This window comes from Malaya genurostris, chromosome 1 (assembly GCF_030247185.1).
Source record: "Malaya genurostris strain Urasoe2022 chromosome 1, Malgen_1.1, whole genome shotgun sequence".
Classification (NCBI taxonomy): Eukaryota; Metazoa; Arthropoda; class Insecta; order Diptera; family Culicidae; genus Malaya; species Malaya genurostris.
In genome coordinates, this window is record NC_080570.1 from 12,760,226 (window position 1) to 12,779,214 (window position 18,989).

Consider the following 18,989-nt stretch of genomic DNA (forward strand, 5'->3'; position numbering starts at 1 on the left):
TTGAATGAAATATTTGAAAAGTGACTCTTATCAAGCTGCGAATAATCCAATGAATAAATAAACCGAGACAGATGTGACTGGTAACTGCATTCGCATTTTTCAGCATCTTTTTGTACGTGAATTTCGAGAAATCGCTAACAACTACAAACTAGTGATCATGGGTAGAAATATCCAAACCAAAAACATTGAGTTTCTAGCAGTGAGGTTCGTTCACCAGTTGAGTCAAAAACTTCGATTGTTTTTCTTTTGAGGAGAATATTTTATTAGTAGGAAAGGTTTAAAAGTAACCTGCTTAGCGGCCGAAATGCGCCGCTTTCGCCAAAACGATTATGGTGTCTCATTACAGTCCATTCCTGTTCAGACAGACACGTCGAATTTTAGCGCGATACAGTTACGTGTGGTCAGGGTAATTCGCCTAAAGCCGTTTCACTGAAAGCCATTTTGCCGAAAGGGTCATTTCGCCAAAAGAGTTATTTTGCCGAATCCTTCAATTGTTTTAATATCATAATTGGATGTGTTTAAAAAAAGACAAATGCAGGATGATAGTGTTTAGTCCAGTTTTATTGACTTACAATCGCACTCCTTAAATAATCCATACAGACATGATTTTCCTTTCAGATTTTAGACTTTATTAGTTAGCGTCAAACCAAATTTTTGCTATTAAGAGCATCGTTTTGTTTGTGGGCACAAATGCCACCAAACCATCTTGGATTCGGTTGTGTAGCTGTGTCACATCAATTATTCAGGTGAGCTAAAACCAAATAGACATTTTGCATGAATAACCAGAGTTTGCAGTTGTATAATTAACAATGTGATGTATTCGAAATTACCGTTTCGGCGAAATGTCCCTTACCGCGAAATAACCCTTTCCGAGAGTTGACCTTTTCGGTAAAATGGCTTTCGGTGAAACGACTTTCGGTAAAATGGTATTAGGCAAAACGACTTTCGGCGAAATGACCCGTTTGCAGTTACGTGTATGGCATAGTGACGAATGGAATAAAAACTATTTTCGTTCTCTGATAAAATAGTTCAATAAGCGGACTAGCGTTTCTCAAGCACAGACGTCACATTCGAAGTTGAGAGCAACAAATCAATCGAGCTGTTCTAGGGAACCATAATCTACCGAAAGAAATGAAAATTTGTTTTTTTTTTCAGTTCCAAATATTCCTGTAATCTTCTTTCTTTCTTTCTTTCTTTGAGTTTCTAGCTTCTAATATTTCATTAGGCTTTCAAAATGATGATCTGTCTGCCGAAGTCATTGAAATATCCGAATTGTTTTAAAATCTCTAATTTTTGTCTTTCTCATATAGAAAGGCTATGCAATCACAGTGAAACCAGACTTTTGAACGAAGGGCCCTTCGTGTCATATACCATTCGACTCAGTTCATCGAAATCACAAAATGTCTCTGTGTATGTGACAAATAGTGTCACTCAATTTTTCTCTGAGATGGCTGAACCGATTTTCACAACCTTTGATTCACACGAAAGGTCTTATGCTCCCCTGGCTTGCTATTGAATTTTATTTTTATCCGACTTCCGGTTTAGGATTTCCCGGAAATTTTTTAACCGATTTGCACAAACTAAGATACAAATGAAAGGTCTTAAAATTCTTTAAAAAGTCCCCGAATAGGATCCATATCTGAGTTCCGGTTTCGGTATTATAATTTCCAATTTCATGAGTATTTTTTCACAAGTGATGGCGAAACGAGGTGCAAATTTTTATAAAACCTACAGCTAAATTCATCTTGTCAGCCGATCATGTTAGTTTTTGGACATTTAAATCCACTTTGGGACTACTAGTACCCGTAGTTCTGCTTCCGAAAGCACCGGTAATAGTGAAGAAAAGCTCCAAAAACGGAACTCACTTCGATTGTTAAGCAACGGTTTGAAACGATTTTCATAAATCATGATTCAAATTGAAGCTATCATCGTCTTAAAAGGTACTGTGCAATTTCATCCTGATTTGACTTCCGGTTTTGAAACTATATGACGACGAACGTCGAAACTTTCAAACCGTCATACATAATGACGACGCAAAAGCGCTACGTGCTGGTATGGAAGAAGAAAACACAACAGCCTTCCGAACGAAGCACACAACGTGCTTTGTTCAATTTCGTATAACGTGCATGGTTGCCACATTTAAATCTATATTTTACAGGAGAAAAGTCTATAAATCTGTTTCGGGGGATCAAAATTCTATGTTGAAACTCTGTACATGAAAATGATAAATTAAATTTGTTTAGAGATAGCGTTTATTGTAGTGCAATTTGTATGTATGTACGTATGTATGTACGTTGTTGAATTACATCCGAGTCCGATTTCCGACTGTGGAGCTATAGTAATCAGTAATTCACTGGTACTTGTAAGAGCCGATTAAATAATGGTTAATGCATTCTAAATAAGGATCTGAATAGAGATTCTTGGACTGGAGCTGGATTCTGCATCTGGATTCTAAACTTTGGCATGGATTGTGGACCTGAAGCTGAATTTTACCCATGAATTTTGGACTTGGACCTGGCATTCGGGACCTGATTTCTGGATCACGACCTAGATTTTGGACCTGAACTCTGGATCTGGATTTTAGAAATAAGTTCTGAACCCTTCTTTCAATACTGCGTCGTTACATGTTTACAGTCAATAAGGCGGGACTAACGAGAACACAAAACAAAATGGAACAAATATCACATAGTTTTCAATCAGTAATTCACTGGTACTTGAAAGAGCCGATTGAATAATGATTAATTCATTCTACTCGAATGCGGAGGATCAGTAAAATGATAGAAACAGTGGGACCTCGCAGGTGAGGCCGAACTATGGTACACAAAGCAAATCGCCGAATAACCTATTTCAAAGGAAAGAAAATATCGCAGCTAGATCTCCAGATTAGTTTATTGGCTCTGAAAAGAACTGCTTCTATGTTTCTCAATGTGAATGAAATTTTTCTCGAATGCGCATCCGAGGATTCTGGACAAAGATTCTGAACCTGAAGCTGAATTTGTTAAATTTGAATTTTGAAACTGAATGCTGGAACGCAACTGAATTCTAAATCTGGGTTCTGGAACTAAATTCTTGAAAAGAATTCTTAGCAAGGAATCTGGAACCGAGTTCTGGACTTGGATTTTAAAACAGAGCTCTGGACCAGAACCGAGTTTTGAATTGGGGCTGGATCCGGAACTGAATTTTGAGACTGAATCCAGAATCTGGATTCTGGGACTAAGTTCTTGGCCTGGAAAAGACTTGAGATTTTGAAACTGAGCTCTGAACCAGAACTGAACTCTGAAGCTGGATTCGGGAATGGAACTCTGGACCTGGAACTGAATTGGATTTCTGGAGTGAAACTGAATTCTGAATCTGGATTCGTTGAAATGAACTCTGGATCTGGAACTAATATTTTTCTCTCTGATGCTCATTGATACCGAACATGTTCGAAAACTTAAATTTTCAGTTATTTGGAATTATCTCTTAATACTTAAACTCTTATAAAGAATTCCTGTACAGATTTCAAACGTTATGGAGCAAAAACTATGTTGTTGCGTTGAGTACAACAAAAGACGTTCGCAATTACGTTCTACCCATTTTTGTACAGGGTAAATTGAAGTAAGTAAAGAGTATAGTAAAAAAAGATAAGTCGTCCCCTCTAGCTGATCAGAACTCAACAAACTTTTTTTTTCTAAACCCGAACCCGACTCGTAACCCGTCTGATTCGGGTTCGGGTTGGGTTTCGGGTTTTTGTATTTCTACTGTCAACCTTATCAGTCATTAATTTCTACAATTTACTCAAAATTCTCCTCCATTTCATCAATTTACACTTGAACTTGGCCTAAAATGTTTCGATTAGGCGAAAAATGGGTAGATTCACGTTTCACTCAATATCGATGATATCTCGACTGTAGTGGCTGCTAGCTAAATCAGACCAGAATATCACAGGATCGTTGAGTGAACACAGCAAATTCCCTTTTGGAGACACTCCTTCTAATAAAGTGATCCATTCATCTCTGGAACCGGAAGTGGCCTTCGCCCTTATCCGAGTCCGATTTCCGACTGTGGAGCTATAGGGTGAAGTGTTTAAAATTTCAAACCATCTTTTAGTGTGAAATTAAGAAAAATTATTATCAACCTTATACTTAGACCCAAAGAAAGTTTCTAATTTTATTCAATTTTAAAAATAAAATTTCTTTATAGAATCTTCTAGTGATATTTTTGAAAATATGACAAAGGCATCATTACACCACATTCATTCAGATTGTCTTGAGTAATTCGCAAAAGTGGACTACAGCGCTTATGTCGCATATCCGACAACATTCTCGAAACCGAAGGTATCAGCAATAATTCATTTGAACTTGATCACTAGTTACTTTCGGTGTGGATAGAAAAATCGCGATTAGTCAGTTACGTCACTTATACGATTATATCGTCGGGACCGAAAGTATCTGCAATTTAATCTTCGAACGTGATGCATGATGCAAAAGTAGCTTTTGAACGAGTCTAGGATTATTGAAGTCGCTTCAGTCATCTCAGAGAAGTGGGCGAAGAGACAGATTGATTTTTGTCGGTTACGTTACTTATGGCATTATATCTCGTGAACCAGAACCAGAATCTTATGGCATTATATCTCGTGAACCAGGTTCAACCATCTAAAAAAAAAAACGTGTTGTCGCATAAGTCACTTATACCGTTATTTCTTCGGAACAAGAAGTGACAACGAATTTACATTCCGACTCCCAAGGGTGGCTTTCAAACGAGCCTAAGCCTATCGGTTCAGAATGTGGCATCATCCAGATATACAATAAGATGAAACTGCTATTTTGGGAGCGTGTAATCTTGAGTGGGACCTTTTTTTTGCTGACTAAGCCGATCCCCGTACGATTGCCCCGGGCACTAATTATCCTGAGTACACCACTGGATTTATGATATTGTAAAGTTAGAATAACAAGGGTTCTTAGATTCTTTGAAAACATTTTACAGTTCACAGAAATTATGCATCTCATGAATAAAATAGATATTGAATAGTTAACATACATTAGGAAGCTTTGACCATATTTCAATTTTATATTTTAACTAAAAAAACTAATTTATCTTTACTTACGAAGGCAAGACGAATCTTCTGTCGAGTCACATCCGCTCCGCGAAAATCGCAAATTATCGATGATTTCATACAACTTCTTGCGATGTTGTTCCGACCGCGGCGCTCTCTTGGGAACTAATCTAATTGACCCCGAATTAAACTTTGTCAATTTAGTTTCGAGCTGAGAAAAGAGCTGCTACAATCAGCATCTGCTAATCTGTCGGTCGGTCGGCTGTTCATATGTAGGTCCATCCGTCCAGTCAACGGAAATAGAGTCGTTGATTCAATGAATTTAAAGGATAATTACTGAGACATATCAATATAATTGCGATAGATTCTATATTAAATAATTACCAGGAAAAAAAACTACATTTGACCGAAGCCCCGGAGACTCTTAGTGTTAAAAATTCAGCTCGCCGAAATTAAAAAAAAACTTTGCTAAAGACTATTTCAGTTGATAAGCATTTTGGGTTGATGACCAAAAAAATTAACTTAGGCTACAAAGCTGCAAACCCTGAAAAACCACTTTTCCGTTTTGTAACATTCTAGAAATGTGCTATCACTTATCTCTGTGCGGTCGGTAAGGCGCTAGTTCTATTCTGCCTATTGTGTGACTTCACATCGCAAGTTGCAATTTCAGCTGTGCACACTCGTCGATCTTTTTTGGTTTTGCTCCATCATTTGTCGGGTTGAGACATTTGATAGCTACCATTCGGAGGAAATCATTCATACAAGAAATTGAATAATTGAATGCATCTATTTTTGGGAGTTCGTGGCATGTATGCCACTCAATTGTTTAAGCTTAGGGCAATTGTATTTTACTAGAAGCATTTGTTTTCAGAATAAAATAGGTTTAATGACACGAAAGTTCAAAACTAATGCACCATGTAATTCGAAGTAGAGCTAGGATAAACAGTTACCGTACTCATGTTAATCCGAGAAATAATTTAACGCCACATTTAGCAAGCATTCTAGTACCAGTCGGTTGATAATGGTATAACAAGCTTCTTGAGTAGCTGCACAAAACGTTCTTTCGGCTAGCGAAGAATCTCTGCCATCTGGTTCCAACGTGGATCTGACGAGCAGACAGGAACATCCTATTCCCAATAAGGAAACTGGTATCTCTTCCAAGTGCCGTTACTGGACGTAATTGAAGCGAAATTGAAGTGGGAATTAACTTCTATGTGTTGGCAACAGCTGGAACATGGTCTTCGGCCTCCGACGACGGAATTTCTGATTAGTAGGATTATGATTGTCATTAGCAGTAACTGCGAAGAGGTAGAGGCTGTCCTGACTAGGCTACCACCCACAACTGTCGGGCTCGTGACCGGCAAACTGATCATTAGGGTGTTGTTTTTCTCTTTATTCAGATCCGTCAATTGTTCTGGAACGAATGACGATACGATGATGGATTATCATAAATCGTAGAAGAGCGTAATTTTCGATCGTAAATCATTCTTTGGTTGAAGCTGTAGCTATGGAAGAAAATCTTGTTTTATTATTCAGAACTGTTATATTCTAATTGGGTTCCACTTAAGAATCTAAGATTAACATGATAAATTTATTCAACTTAAAAGTGCATCATGAAAATAGAAAAGCAAAATCTGCATACACGAAACAGCACCTATAAATGTAAGTACTCAAACGGGGTATGAACCACCGTCTTTTTATTGTGCATCAAACTTTAGCATCTTACGTATTCTTTCCATAAATAGATTGCACATCGCATTCTGCAATAAATTGAGAAGCCAAGACCTGAGACGCACTTAAGACACGCAGGGAAATGTTTAGTACGTGCAAGCTAGTTTGTGTTTTATTAAGAGTGAAAAACGATGATAAATTTCACAAATCGAGGATCTTAGAATCTTCAAAAAAACGACTTTCGGCGAAATGGCATTCGGCGAAATGACTTTCGGCGAAATGGCTTTCGGCGATATGACCCGCTCCCTTAAAAAAATGGTATATGACTCTTTTCCACCAGGAAATCAAATGGAACCTTACGAATTTTGCATGTACTTACATGACCCTCTTTGCTGTGGTTAATGGTTCCTAAACTTCCTCAAGTTACATGAAGTTCAGAAAATTCTCTTTAACCAAATCCTAGAAGACTGACTAGGGCTGGATCACTTTTTACAAGGATCAAGGTTTATTACAGAAGCCTCTTCTTTACATACTATGTAGTGGATCGATAATTTCTTTCTCTTGTCTTTCAAGCAGTTTCATTGAAACATTTGTTTTTCATGTAGTTATTACTATTATTATTTTCACTATTACTCTCACTCTTACTATTACTCTTGCTGTTACTCCTCGTACTATTACTTTTACTATTAGTCTTACTTATTATTATGCCACTTACTATTACTCTTACTAATAATTTTACTATTTCTTTTACCATTAGTTTTACTATAACTTTCACTATTACTCTTACTTATTATTATTCCACTTACTATTACTATTACTCCTTTTACTATTTCTTTTACCATCAGTTTTACTATAACTTTTACTATTACTTTTAGTATTACTTGTACTATTACTTTTACTATTACTCTTACTATTACTTTTACTATTACTTGAACTATTACTTGTATTATTACTTTTACTATTACTCTTACTATTAATTTTGCTATTTCTTTTACCATTAGTTTTACTATAACTTTCAATATTACTTTAACTATTACTTTTGCTATTACTCTTACTATTACTCTCATTCTTACTCTTACTATTACTTTCACTATTATTTTTTTACAAATATTCTTAATATTTTTTCATTTACTATTACTTTTGTTATTACTCCTCTTACTTTTACTCTTATTATTATTCCTTTTACTAATACTCTTACTATTCCTTTTACTATTACTATTGCTATTACTATTATTCTCACTTCTACTATTACTCCTTTTGCTATTACTCCACTTACTATTACTCTTACTATTATTTTTTTCACTAATATTCTTACGATTTTCCATTAAATCACTCTTGCTATTACTCTTACTATTACTCCTTTGACTAATACTCTTACTATTACTTCTTTTGCTATTACTTCTCTTACTATTACTCTAACTATTATTTTTTTACCAATATTCTTATTATGTTTTCATTTACTATTGATCTTTTTATTACTTCTCTTACTTTCACTCTTACTATTACTCCTCCTACTATTACTCTTACTATTACTTCTTTTACTAATACTCTTAGTATTTTCCTTTTACTATTACTCTTGCTCTTACATTATTATTACAATATTATTACTCTTACTATTTTCCATTTACTATTACTTTAAATATTATTATGAATGTTATAATTATAATTGATATTATTATTATTTCTATTATTATTATTATTATTATTATTTCTAATATTATTATATTCGCCTAATAGCTCCTAGCTTAAAGCATTCATTGAGATAATTTTAGTTACAAATTTAGGTGTGAGGTTGGGTCAGATTGATTAGAGTATGTCGCAAAAGCGTGCTTCACTGTTTAAATCGCCGACTCAGTAACATTTCCGGAACAGATAGTACACTAAGGTCTTTTTTTATGCGGTTTTTTCATGCGACTTTTTTATGCGAATTTTCAGAGCTATGCGGCATTTTTTTTTTAGCGAAGTTTCAGAGTTATGCGGTTTTTTTAATGCGAATTTTCAGAGTTATGCGGTTTCCTTTCTGCGGTTGTTTTTATGCAAAGTTTCAGAGTTATGCGGTTTTTTTTAATGCGAATTTTCAGAGTTATGCGGTTTCCTTTCTGCGGTTGTTTTTATGCAAAGTTTCAGAGTTATGCGGTTTTTTTATACGGGTTTTTTATGCTCGCATAAAAAAGACTTCAGTGTATCTGCAATAATGTATTTGAACTTGATCATTGCACTCCCCTCGCTCTCCATCGATGAAAAAGGTGTTTATTCGAATTATTGGTTACGTCACTAATGAGAATACATCTTCCGAATCGGAAATGCTCATCAAAAGCCATCCTAATATTCTTCTAGCCGAATAGTTGTGCACAAGCGAAGAAGATTGACGAAGGCGGTTAGGCCATCGCCGAAAAAAATGAGCGTGATGATAAATATGCGGTTTGTCGGTTTCGTCATTTGTTCGGTTACGTAACCAGAACCGGAAGTGACCACCATGAGCTATTTTGAACTAGTGAAAAACCTAATATTTAGTAGCTTTCGAACGAGTTTAGGATCAGACTTTTCCCCCAATTTAATTAGATAAAATAAATTGCGATTTTTCGGTTGCGTCATTTATGAGATCGTATCTCCGAAACTGGAAGTATTCGGCATAAGCTTTCTGAACAACATCATAGTAGCTTTTAAACAAGCTTTAAATTGTCAGAATCGGTTAAGTAAGATACCAAAAAATTGTTCAATTTTAAGAAGAAATGGAATTTGTCGGTTACGTCATTTATACGGTTATATCTGCGGATCGGAACGGGAAACGTCTTGAAGTAGCATTCGAATGAATCTGTTGAAATCGGCTCAACCATTTCCGACAAACGTTTCGTCATTTATACTACAATATTACCGGAACTGTAAATGTCCCTCGTGATTGCTTCACACTTGATTCGTGGTCATTTTGTAGTTTCCAAACGAATCTAAGATTGTCGAAATAGGTTAAGCCACACCATGTTCGGTTACGTCATTTTTACGATCATTTCTCCGGCACGGGAAGTGATTGCCATGAAACATTCAAACGTGATCTGTGACCATTCAATAGTTATCAAAGGAGATCAAATTGACCCAAATTCAATTTAAAATTGAACGGATTGAAAAAATAAGTAGTTTACCTTACTTATAAGATTACATCACCGGAACCGGAAGCGTTCGACATTGCTGTTTTCCAAACTACATCAATGGCCTCATAGTAGTCTTCAAACAAGTTTTAAATTGTTGGAGTCGATAGAGTTATCTACAAGAAAACTGTTTGGATTGACAAAAGGGCAGTTTGTCGGTTAAGTCATTTATATCACTATGTCTCTGGAACAGGAAATATTCACATAGAAAATGCTAACGTGCCATCTTCATTTAAGATGAATAAAAACAATTTTACGGTGTCTGAACAGTAATATTCAAGACATTCATGTATTTATTTGTAACGGAGAAAAGTATATTGAAGTCAAATTTGCTCTCCATCAGGCATAAAACCTCCTCATCTTTTGCATCAGCAGGTTACAACCATTTAAATGATATGTTTTCCTTATATCTAGTGCTTCTCCAGTAACTTAAATAAATTAGACAATAACCTGAGGAACGATTTCTTGATAGCATTACGTGATAAATGATAGCCGAAATGCTAGCAATGGACTCGTTATATCCATAATTAGGAATCCCAAGAACAAAAGAGATTCGAAGGCACGAAAAATTTCCTTAGCCGAGAACTTCTGTCACAAAAGTTATCATCACACTGGAATGAAACAGTTATGATTATTGTTTTTGACTAGTACTTTCCACAGCAGCATGATCCAAACCGACCCGGTCTTTCATCGCTTTCTCTCGTCCTGCTGTTCCTCCTCTTCCCGGTGAAAGACTATATCACTGTCGGCCACAGTCCGGCGCCACTCAATTTCTCTTCATCGTGTTATAAAATTTAATTCTATTTGCCCATTACAGTTAATATATGCCAATCAATAGCGGGCTTCGTATTCGAGACTCCGGCTTTTAGTTCCTATCTGTTGAGCTGAGGCTGGAATGACAACCGATCTTTTGCGCCGTCGCATGTCACCACAATTGCTGCTCAATTGACGGTTGGCTAAGTGCCACTACCGCAGATGGGTCGGTCGGTCGGTCGGTCATTCAATCGTTTAGTGAGTGATTGGGTTGAATAAGAGATACAAGAGAAAAGCAATGCCAAGCGCCACCACCGGGGGCGGTTGCTGCGAACCATCATCGAAATCATCAAATCGCTTGCTAATTTGTTGACGGATGCGTTCACGGCTCCGATCGGTCAACAAAACGACGTTGTCATGGCACCCGTGGATGGATAATTGGTATCGGTCGGCTTAGCACCATGCCGAGTGATGCTCGGGAAAGGTCAATGAATTACAAAAAGTAGGCCGGTAGTGCACTGTGCCGATTCGTGTACAGAAATAGAAAATTGAATAGTGCAGCTCATTCGGCAGTTCGTTGCGTTGCATACATTTTTTTTTCTTCTTTCGACCAAAGTGCGATGAACGCATGCTCGGAAGAAATTCGTGAATGGTTTTCACTTTTTTCCGATGTTTTATTTGTGGTTGTTTTTTTGGCAAGCCGGTCATCAAGCTGATTGTTCCGCACTAGTTCTTTGATCCGCTGCTTTCGCAGTACTTTCTCCTGACTGTTTATAGTTTTTAATCGAGCTGAACCTGTTAACGTTTGGTGATACATTTTGGTTTCACATTTTCACTCTGATTGTTTCATTTGTTTTGAAAAGATTCCGTTAAGGAACGACTGTTGGAATCGTGTTTTAGTATCACCAAATAAAAATTTGTAAACTCGATACACTTGACTTTGCAGGAACTTTTCTGAATTGGATGCATTCGAATCTTAATGGTCATGAGACGGCGATAAAAACAGGAAACTGTTCAATAGCATCGTTTGCAGTTAGCTCTGGAGTACCTCAAGGAAGTAATTTAGGACCGTTCATATTTTCACTCTATTTCAATGATCTGAACTTCTTAGTGAAATGTTTCAAACTACCGTTTTCGGATGATTTCAACCTGTATAATCTGATAAAAGAACAAGAAGATGCATGCATTTTGCAAGATCTACTGGATACCTTGATTTCAAGAATCACATTGACTGTGTAATTTCGAAGAGGCCCAAATTCTTAGGTTCGAATTAGTAAAACTAGATTTCCTACGACAAAACAAAATTGCTCTTCATTTGCATCGTCATCCGTATTTTCGTTCTTCTGTTCAGTGCATTCATTCAACTGTTTGTCTGATGAAGAAAACGGAGAACAGAAAGTGGAAAGAGATAATTTATATGACATCTGGAAGTGTACTGATTTTGAAACACCCACAAATCAGTTCACTTCCGTGTCCCGTTCGATACAATCGTAAGCCTTCATCGAGAATTCTGGATCTGTGTACTGGAACGGGATCTGAACAATGAAACTGATTTCCGGACCGAAATTCTTGAAGTTGAGTTTCAGAGTCGCTGCGGAGTCCAGGTCCAGTATCAATAATTTAATAAATTCATTTTTTGAATTCAAGTCCAGAATTCAGTTAAAAAAATTCCTGTTCAGAATCTAGTTCAAGAATTCAGCTTCGGAATCCTGGTTCAGAATTCTGGAACTGGTACTGAAGTTTGGAATTGATTCCTGACCCGGAAATGCATTCTGGTTCTGGATTTTTGAAATTCGAATTCGAGCTGAAATCTAAGTTTAAGTTCTAAAATCTGAGTTCTAAATCTTCAGATTTACGAGCTACAGTTCGAGTTCGGGCCAAAATCCACATTAAAAATTCAGCTACCGAGTTCACTCCTAGAATTCAGTTCTAGAATCCAGGTCAGGAATTCAGGTTCACAATTCAGTTCTAGGATCAAGTCTCAGAATTCTGTAGCTAAAGTTTGATTCTGAGTCTCGATTCTGGAACTAAAATCCAGGTTCGAACTGGAATCCATGTCAAGAATAAAGTTGCACACTTAATTCCCATGTCCATAGTTCAGCTCCAGTTATAGCAACCAGTTCCAGAATCCATATCCTAAGTTCAATTTCAGAATTTCTGGTACAGGATCCAGGTTCTGGCTCAAAATTAATCCATTGATCTGCACCTGGGGCTTACTAGTTCAGTTCTCAGGCTCAGGTCCAGGTCTTGGATCTGAATCTGCACCTAGATTTATCACGATCCTTGACCTGGAAGTTCCAAATTATGGAATCCACATCTGCTGACGAAAATTCCTGACCACCACTTATCATAATACTGGTCTATGACCAGATCCTTGTCTTACACATGGGCTTACCATACCACTGATCTAGATCCTGAACCTGGAAGTTTCTAATCATGAAACTGGAATCGATCTGGACTTTGACCATAATAATATGGGAAATTCTCAACAGTGTTCAAACCAAAGAACTTGAAAAAAAACTGTCTATTTGTACGGCTCTCTCAGTCCAATTCACATAGTTAAATGATATTTTGTAAAATTGCCCGACGTTTCAGCCGCTTTTGGAGTCCTATTTCATGCAAAAAATTTCAACCGAACTCAGTTCTAAAATTTCGATACAGAATTTAGATTCAGAATTAAGTTCTAGAATTTAATTCTTGAATACGGATCCGGAATTCTGTTTCAGAATTCAGCTATAGAATTTAGGAACTGGAACTAAGTTTCGAACCTGAGTTCTAGATCTTCAAGTTCGCGAGCTACAGTTCGGGTTCAGACTAGAATCAAGGTCCAAAATTTAGCTTCCGAATCCCATTCTAGAATTCGTTTCCAGAATCCAGTCCAAAAATTCAAGTCTAGTGTTCAGTTTTAGATTTATGTTTAGATTCTGGAGCTGAATTTCGGAGCTGAATTTTAGACTTGAATTTTAATCTGAATTATGGACCGGAATTTTGGTACTAAAAAGCAGGTTTCGGACTATAGAGTCCTGGTTCAGAATCAAGTTTCAGAATTTAGTTAAAATTTTCGAATCCAGATCCATAATTCAGAACCGGAATTCAGTTTCGGAATTCCAGATGTCCACGATGTGAATCTGAACCTAGGTTTACTGTATAACAAGTTCACTTCTAGTTTCAGGCCCAGATTTTGGTCCTGAACTTGCACCTCGACTTATCATAGACACATCGAAAGAAACCATGTGATTTTACATTTTATAAGATCGCAGTTTGGGAAAATTTACGTGGAAGAACATATAATATTCTAAGATTGGAAGATTTGACAGGAAATTCATTGAAATAAAAAAAAATACCGATAGCGACAGCGGCGACTTGAACCGAGAATCAATCGATCACAAAGTACATCCGTTAATCGACTGAACCATAGAAGTATTCATACATTCATACAGTCGCACATGCTAGCCCAATTTAGATTGTTGTCGGAACCAGTAAAATGTATTCTAATCCACCATTAAGTCATTACAAATGGAATTTTCCGAGAATTTGGTTTGTGGGATTGGGTCGCATATTCATCCAACTGTTCAGTTGGTTGAAGCTTTCTGTTGAAATCAGAAGAAATGAGTTTAAATTGGCTCGTTTGCAATGTGTTTTCGATAATTCTTACACGAGTTTCTTCGAACAATAAGACGCTTTCAAAGTGAACAAATCTGGACGAATACAATGAACTAAAGACGCCGACGTTTGTACCTTCCACTTTAAAATCAATATGTTTGGATGTTAGGAGCGGTATTTTCAGACCTACAGTAGACGAAAAAAAGTTGTCTGATTAGAATGACAAATGTACTTTGACGTAAATAATGTTAAATAAATACAATTAAACAGGGATCATAGTTCAGTGTCATATACCATTCTACTCTCATTTCAATTGCAAAATTGACTAAATTTCAGAGTCGATTTTTCTTCCCTTTTTGAGACGACATAAGATCCTGACGTTTCAGATATTTTTGAAGCATCTAGATTTTTTTAAATCATGGTTCGATGTGATTTAAGAGACGCTCGAATGCTTTAGGAAATAGAAAATGGGCGATTTTTGAGAGGTATAGGATTTGATTAAAAAAAAAAACAACACAAAAAATTTGAGAAAATTGATGAGATCTTCATTGGAAGCAAAAGTATGATCAATATTATTCAATGTTTGAAGATGATTTCATGCAAATGATAGCCGCGGCTCCGCTTTGGATGCCCATGGGCAAGGTCCAATTTTGGCACACTCTCTATAAAATATCGGCCGGTATTTCAGGAATAATGCCACCGGTCCATAATCCACATCAAATAGTGACTTTTTTGGGATCCATTGGTAGCTCTTGCAATGTTTCTGGCTGGTCTTCACTTTAGACGAGGCAATTTTGCTTGTTGATGTATCAATTCAACCAGAAATGACCTTCGGCATTGAACACAATTTTTCGATAAAAAAAGTGGTGCGTCCTTCAACTTTGCCGGCACCCATTCAAAGAAGATACCAGCAAAAAATCACCCTTTACTAAGCAATTCCATTTAATACTGACTCTCCAGTCGCTTTCCAATTCAGAACTCTTTAAAGTCCCAGTTTTTCAAGGAAATTTCAGGAGTTTTTTCCCGGTAACCGATATGGTAGCGCTTGCAGAAACCTATTCCTTATTATATGATCTTCAAGCACTGATGCGTTCCGTGTAAATCGCTGGTTACATAAAAAATCAATCAGACTCATGTCAAAGTTTCCATGAATTCAAAAAGCTTTGGTATTACATTCCTGTAGTGGAATTTGACCCTCTTTTTCAACAGACTTCGCAGCCGATTTAGTGTGTACAGAACCATTGCATGGCTGGTGCTACGATTCTACTGACACTACGAATCCTTCCAGGTCGGGGCTCGAACATACGACAACTGGTTTGTACGACCAGTGCCCTGTGCATTGAGCCGCCATCCCGGGATCATGAATTTTCAGTGATTTAATTTTCCAGAAATCTCTTATCATAAGCCTCTGGAATTTTGAGGCGCATTCAATAAATGAGTGAATCTAAAAAATCCAAAATTGTGTCATTGCTGAGTTGATGGCATCCCCATGCAAATAGAGATGAAAATTGGAACCAATTCTCAATCCAAGCGGTTCTTGTCAAGGCATTAAAACAATTTTGTTTTCGAAGAATTTTTCATGTAGAAACTTCAGTGTAAATATTCCAAATAAAAACTAACAGTGCTTTTATATGTACAATAGTTGTATAGTCCCACGTCAACCACTCGAACATCGCTTTAGGGTTGTCCCTAGTAGTTTTAAAATATTTAAAGCGTAATTTTGATTTTCTTCCAATCTCTGTCTCTAGTTGATTTTTATTTCTATAGACAATATTCAAAACTCTTGTAGGTAAACCAAAAGTGCTGAAGCAAACTCAGGACTGACAAAGTGCGTCTCTAGTTTTTCGACCGTAGAATAATTCAATTGTCAGAAGAAGCTTCCTAATAGGAAAAGTAAAATGATCAACTTCATTCTCTCTAGCGGTGAAAAATAAGTCAACCCAGAATAGGATTGCGTTTAAATTCGCGAAACGTTTGAAAAAGGAGAAAAAAAATCGGAAACGTTTGCCGAAAGAACCATCCATAATCGAGTAAGATTGAATCCGAATGATTTTATTCAATAAATCTATGGTGAGCTCCACGGATAGTCTTCCTTCCGGTTCGATGCTACTGCGACTGCACCCCGGACGATTTGGTAGTAGTCCTCAGCCGGATTGTACCTTCCGAATCGTAGTACAGCTCGTACCGTTCCTGCGATGGTTTGATCCGCAATTTGTTGGCATTGATGCGATTGATTTCGTTGATCAGTTTTCGCTGGAACATTTTGGTCCGATATCGGCTTACGTATTTTCGTGTTAGTGTTCTTCGAATGTACAAAAATAGTTAAAAACGTTAAATTAACACGTGACAAATTAGGTGGAACCTTTCTTCTCCGGCTGGGAAGGACCGTTGCCTGAATGCAGCAATGCGGCTCAGTGTTCGGTACCGAAGCGAGTCCATGATCCAATACACCAGTGATAGGAGCAATCCTAAAACCGAAACCGCATAGGATAGCAGAAAGAAACTATGCATTTTTTAAATTTCGACACATAATTTAGAAGTTGTGAAACCGGAATGAATGTTTTTTTTTAATTCAAACAAATGTCATTTTCAACCTTCGGTCATGGCTTACTACGAAACTGTTTTGCTAGCTATTCAGGCAATTCTGCTCAATCAACTCATTCGCGCGCGGTTCATTAGTGAGAAAGTGAGTCCGGTGCAAATGAACCAGAAACAGGTCATTCCGTTTAGCACGACTTCCATTGGAGCTCATAAGTGACACGTTGATTAATTACTCGATTTATTTTTATGCTGTGCTCCGTACGACTTAGCATCGAGCGAACGTCGTCGTATATCGAATCACAGCATATAAGTATACAAACATTGTTTGCCACGTCGAAGATGTAAGTAGATGTAAGTCGGTTTGCTACTTTTTGTTTCCCAAAGTGGAAAAGCAATCTGCTCTCCAGCTGAGCAAACAAATAATGACCAACTTTTATGTAGGGCAACATACGAACGAAAGCAGCGCTTTGTGACAATCAACTCCTAGTGCAACCAACATCAGCATCAGCTTCCGTATGTATGCCATCAATGACGTAAGAAGGAGGTTCTTTGTTTTACTATTTTCTTCCGGTGCCCAGCCCCTTTCTGCCTTGCCTACCCAACAACCGACCGGACCGGATGCATTTTGAAACCGACTAGTCGGTGGCAGAACACCGAAACGACTTCCACAAACGGAGAAGCTAAACAAATGGAAAGAAGAACAAAAAAAATTAGCACATCATCAAACTCAAACTGAGATGAATTTAAAATCAGATCCCTTTAGTATTGTGCGGTAGCTCAACAAAAATAAATAAACCCAGCGCCTCAAGATTCTACCAGCAAAGCCAACCGGCGGCACAACCGAAATGATTCATTCGTGTTCCAGTTCTAAATCCGCTGTCGCCTAGTCGGACCATTTTCGAAGAAGCCACTCCCAGACACTCCCAGGCTTCCTAAATCAGTAATGAAAATTTCAATAAAAACCGAATCCTCATCCTACCCCCGCCCTTTCATGCTTCGTTCGTCGCCGTCGTCTTCGTCGGCTTTACTATCCTACGGAACATCAAATGGTTTGCAAATAACTTACGAAACGTGACAAGTGGATATCGTTCGTATTTTTGGGGTGAGGTTTTCGTGTCTGGCCAGAGTTGACTAGAGCAGGTTGGGTCGGAATACGATTTGAAGGGGCTCCGCTTGAAGGATTATGAGGTTGGCAAATTTATTTCGCACAAATAACTGTAATGGGTTTATTTTGTCGATATCATAATCGAACGAATTGGAGTTTGATAGTAAAATTTATATACTTTAGGCGAATGAAGAAATATAATGATGTGTTGTTTTTTTTTACTCGGTAAAGGAACCAGGTGTACCTGGACTTAGTACAGACTGTCAAGTAATAATTTTGTAAGAAAAAAAGCTGTGCAAATAAAATTTGTTTTTAACAAACCAGAACTACGCATTCTACACAAAGAAAAAACTTGTTGTGTCGAGCCAAATTAGTTTATTGCCCATTTTCAAATATAAAGCTATGTTGTTTTAAACTAACACGTTCAAAATGAACACATTTTCCACAAGCAGCATTAAAATTGACAAGTCGTAACACGCAGTTGTTGTTAGGATTTAGCAGATATTTGCCTATCGGTGCGTACAGTAAACAATATCCGTGATAATCGTTGCTCCGGCCGACTATGAAATTCGCTTTGTAGTAGGTTTTTTGTACGCGGAAGAATATTCATCTGCTGGAACTCATACAGAGTCATTTTTAGATTATGGAGGTGAATAACAGGTTGAAGATACATAGCGAAGAGCGAATTGGCTCAGTATGCAAATCGATGACCCCGCAAATCAATCGAAAAGTTGATGAGTCGATGAATCGATGAGTCGACAAACGAGAGTCGACAAATAACCACATAGACAATTCAAGAAATCAATGTTGACAAATCTACAACTCAAAAAATCGTCAATTCGACAAATCAGCAAGTTCACAAGTCTACAAATTTACAAGTCGACAAATTATAGAGTCAACAAATTGACGAGTTGACAAATCTATGAGTCACCAAATCGACAAGTCGAAGAGTCAACAAATCGACAAGTCGACAAATAGAGAGGTGGAAGAGTCGACGAATCGGCTGTCCAACAAATGAATAAGTTGACAAATATGCTAATCGACAGATGTACAACTCAACAAATCGACAATTCGACAAATCAACAAGTCCACCAGCAGACAAGTACACGAATCGACTAAGTTGACCAATCAACGAATC

General features: G+C 37.2%; 2 protein-coding genes across 3 annotated transcripts in view; both read right to left on the reverse strand.

Moving 5' to 3' along the window:
* LOC131432768 (uncharacterized) overlaps positions 1–18,989 on the reverse strand; it is a 126,434-nt gene that overhangs the window by 37,264 nt on the left and 70,181 nt on the right. The gene's annotated exons all lie outside the window — the stretch shown is intronic.
* LOC131432813 (uncharacterized) lies at positions 16,237–16,806 on the reverse strand. Its single transcript, XM_058599345.1, has 2 exons — positions 16,568–16,806; positions 16,237–16,507 (listed from the first exon to the last, which is right to left on the reverse strand). The coding sequence occupies exons 1-2, from the start codon at positions 16,714–16,716 to the stop codon at positions 16,312–16,314; spliced, it is 345 nt and encodes a 114-aa protein (XP_058455328.1). The 5' UTR covers positions 16,717–16,806; the 3' UTR covers positions 16,237–16,311.

What these genes read in the sequence shown, in the direction of transcription:
- LOC131432813 (XM_058599345.1), bottom strand. Translation starts at nt 16,716, where the DNA reads ATGCATAGTTTCTTTCTGCTATCCTATGCGGTTTCGGTTTTAGGATTG. An exon ending in TTCCCAGCCGGAGAAGAAAG is followed by an intron (nt 16,508 to 16,567) that starts GTTCCACCTAAT and finishes GTACATTCGAAG; the next exon opens with AACACTAACACGAAAATACG.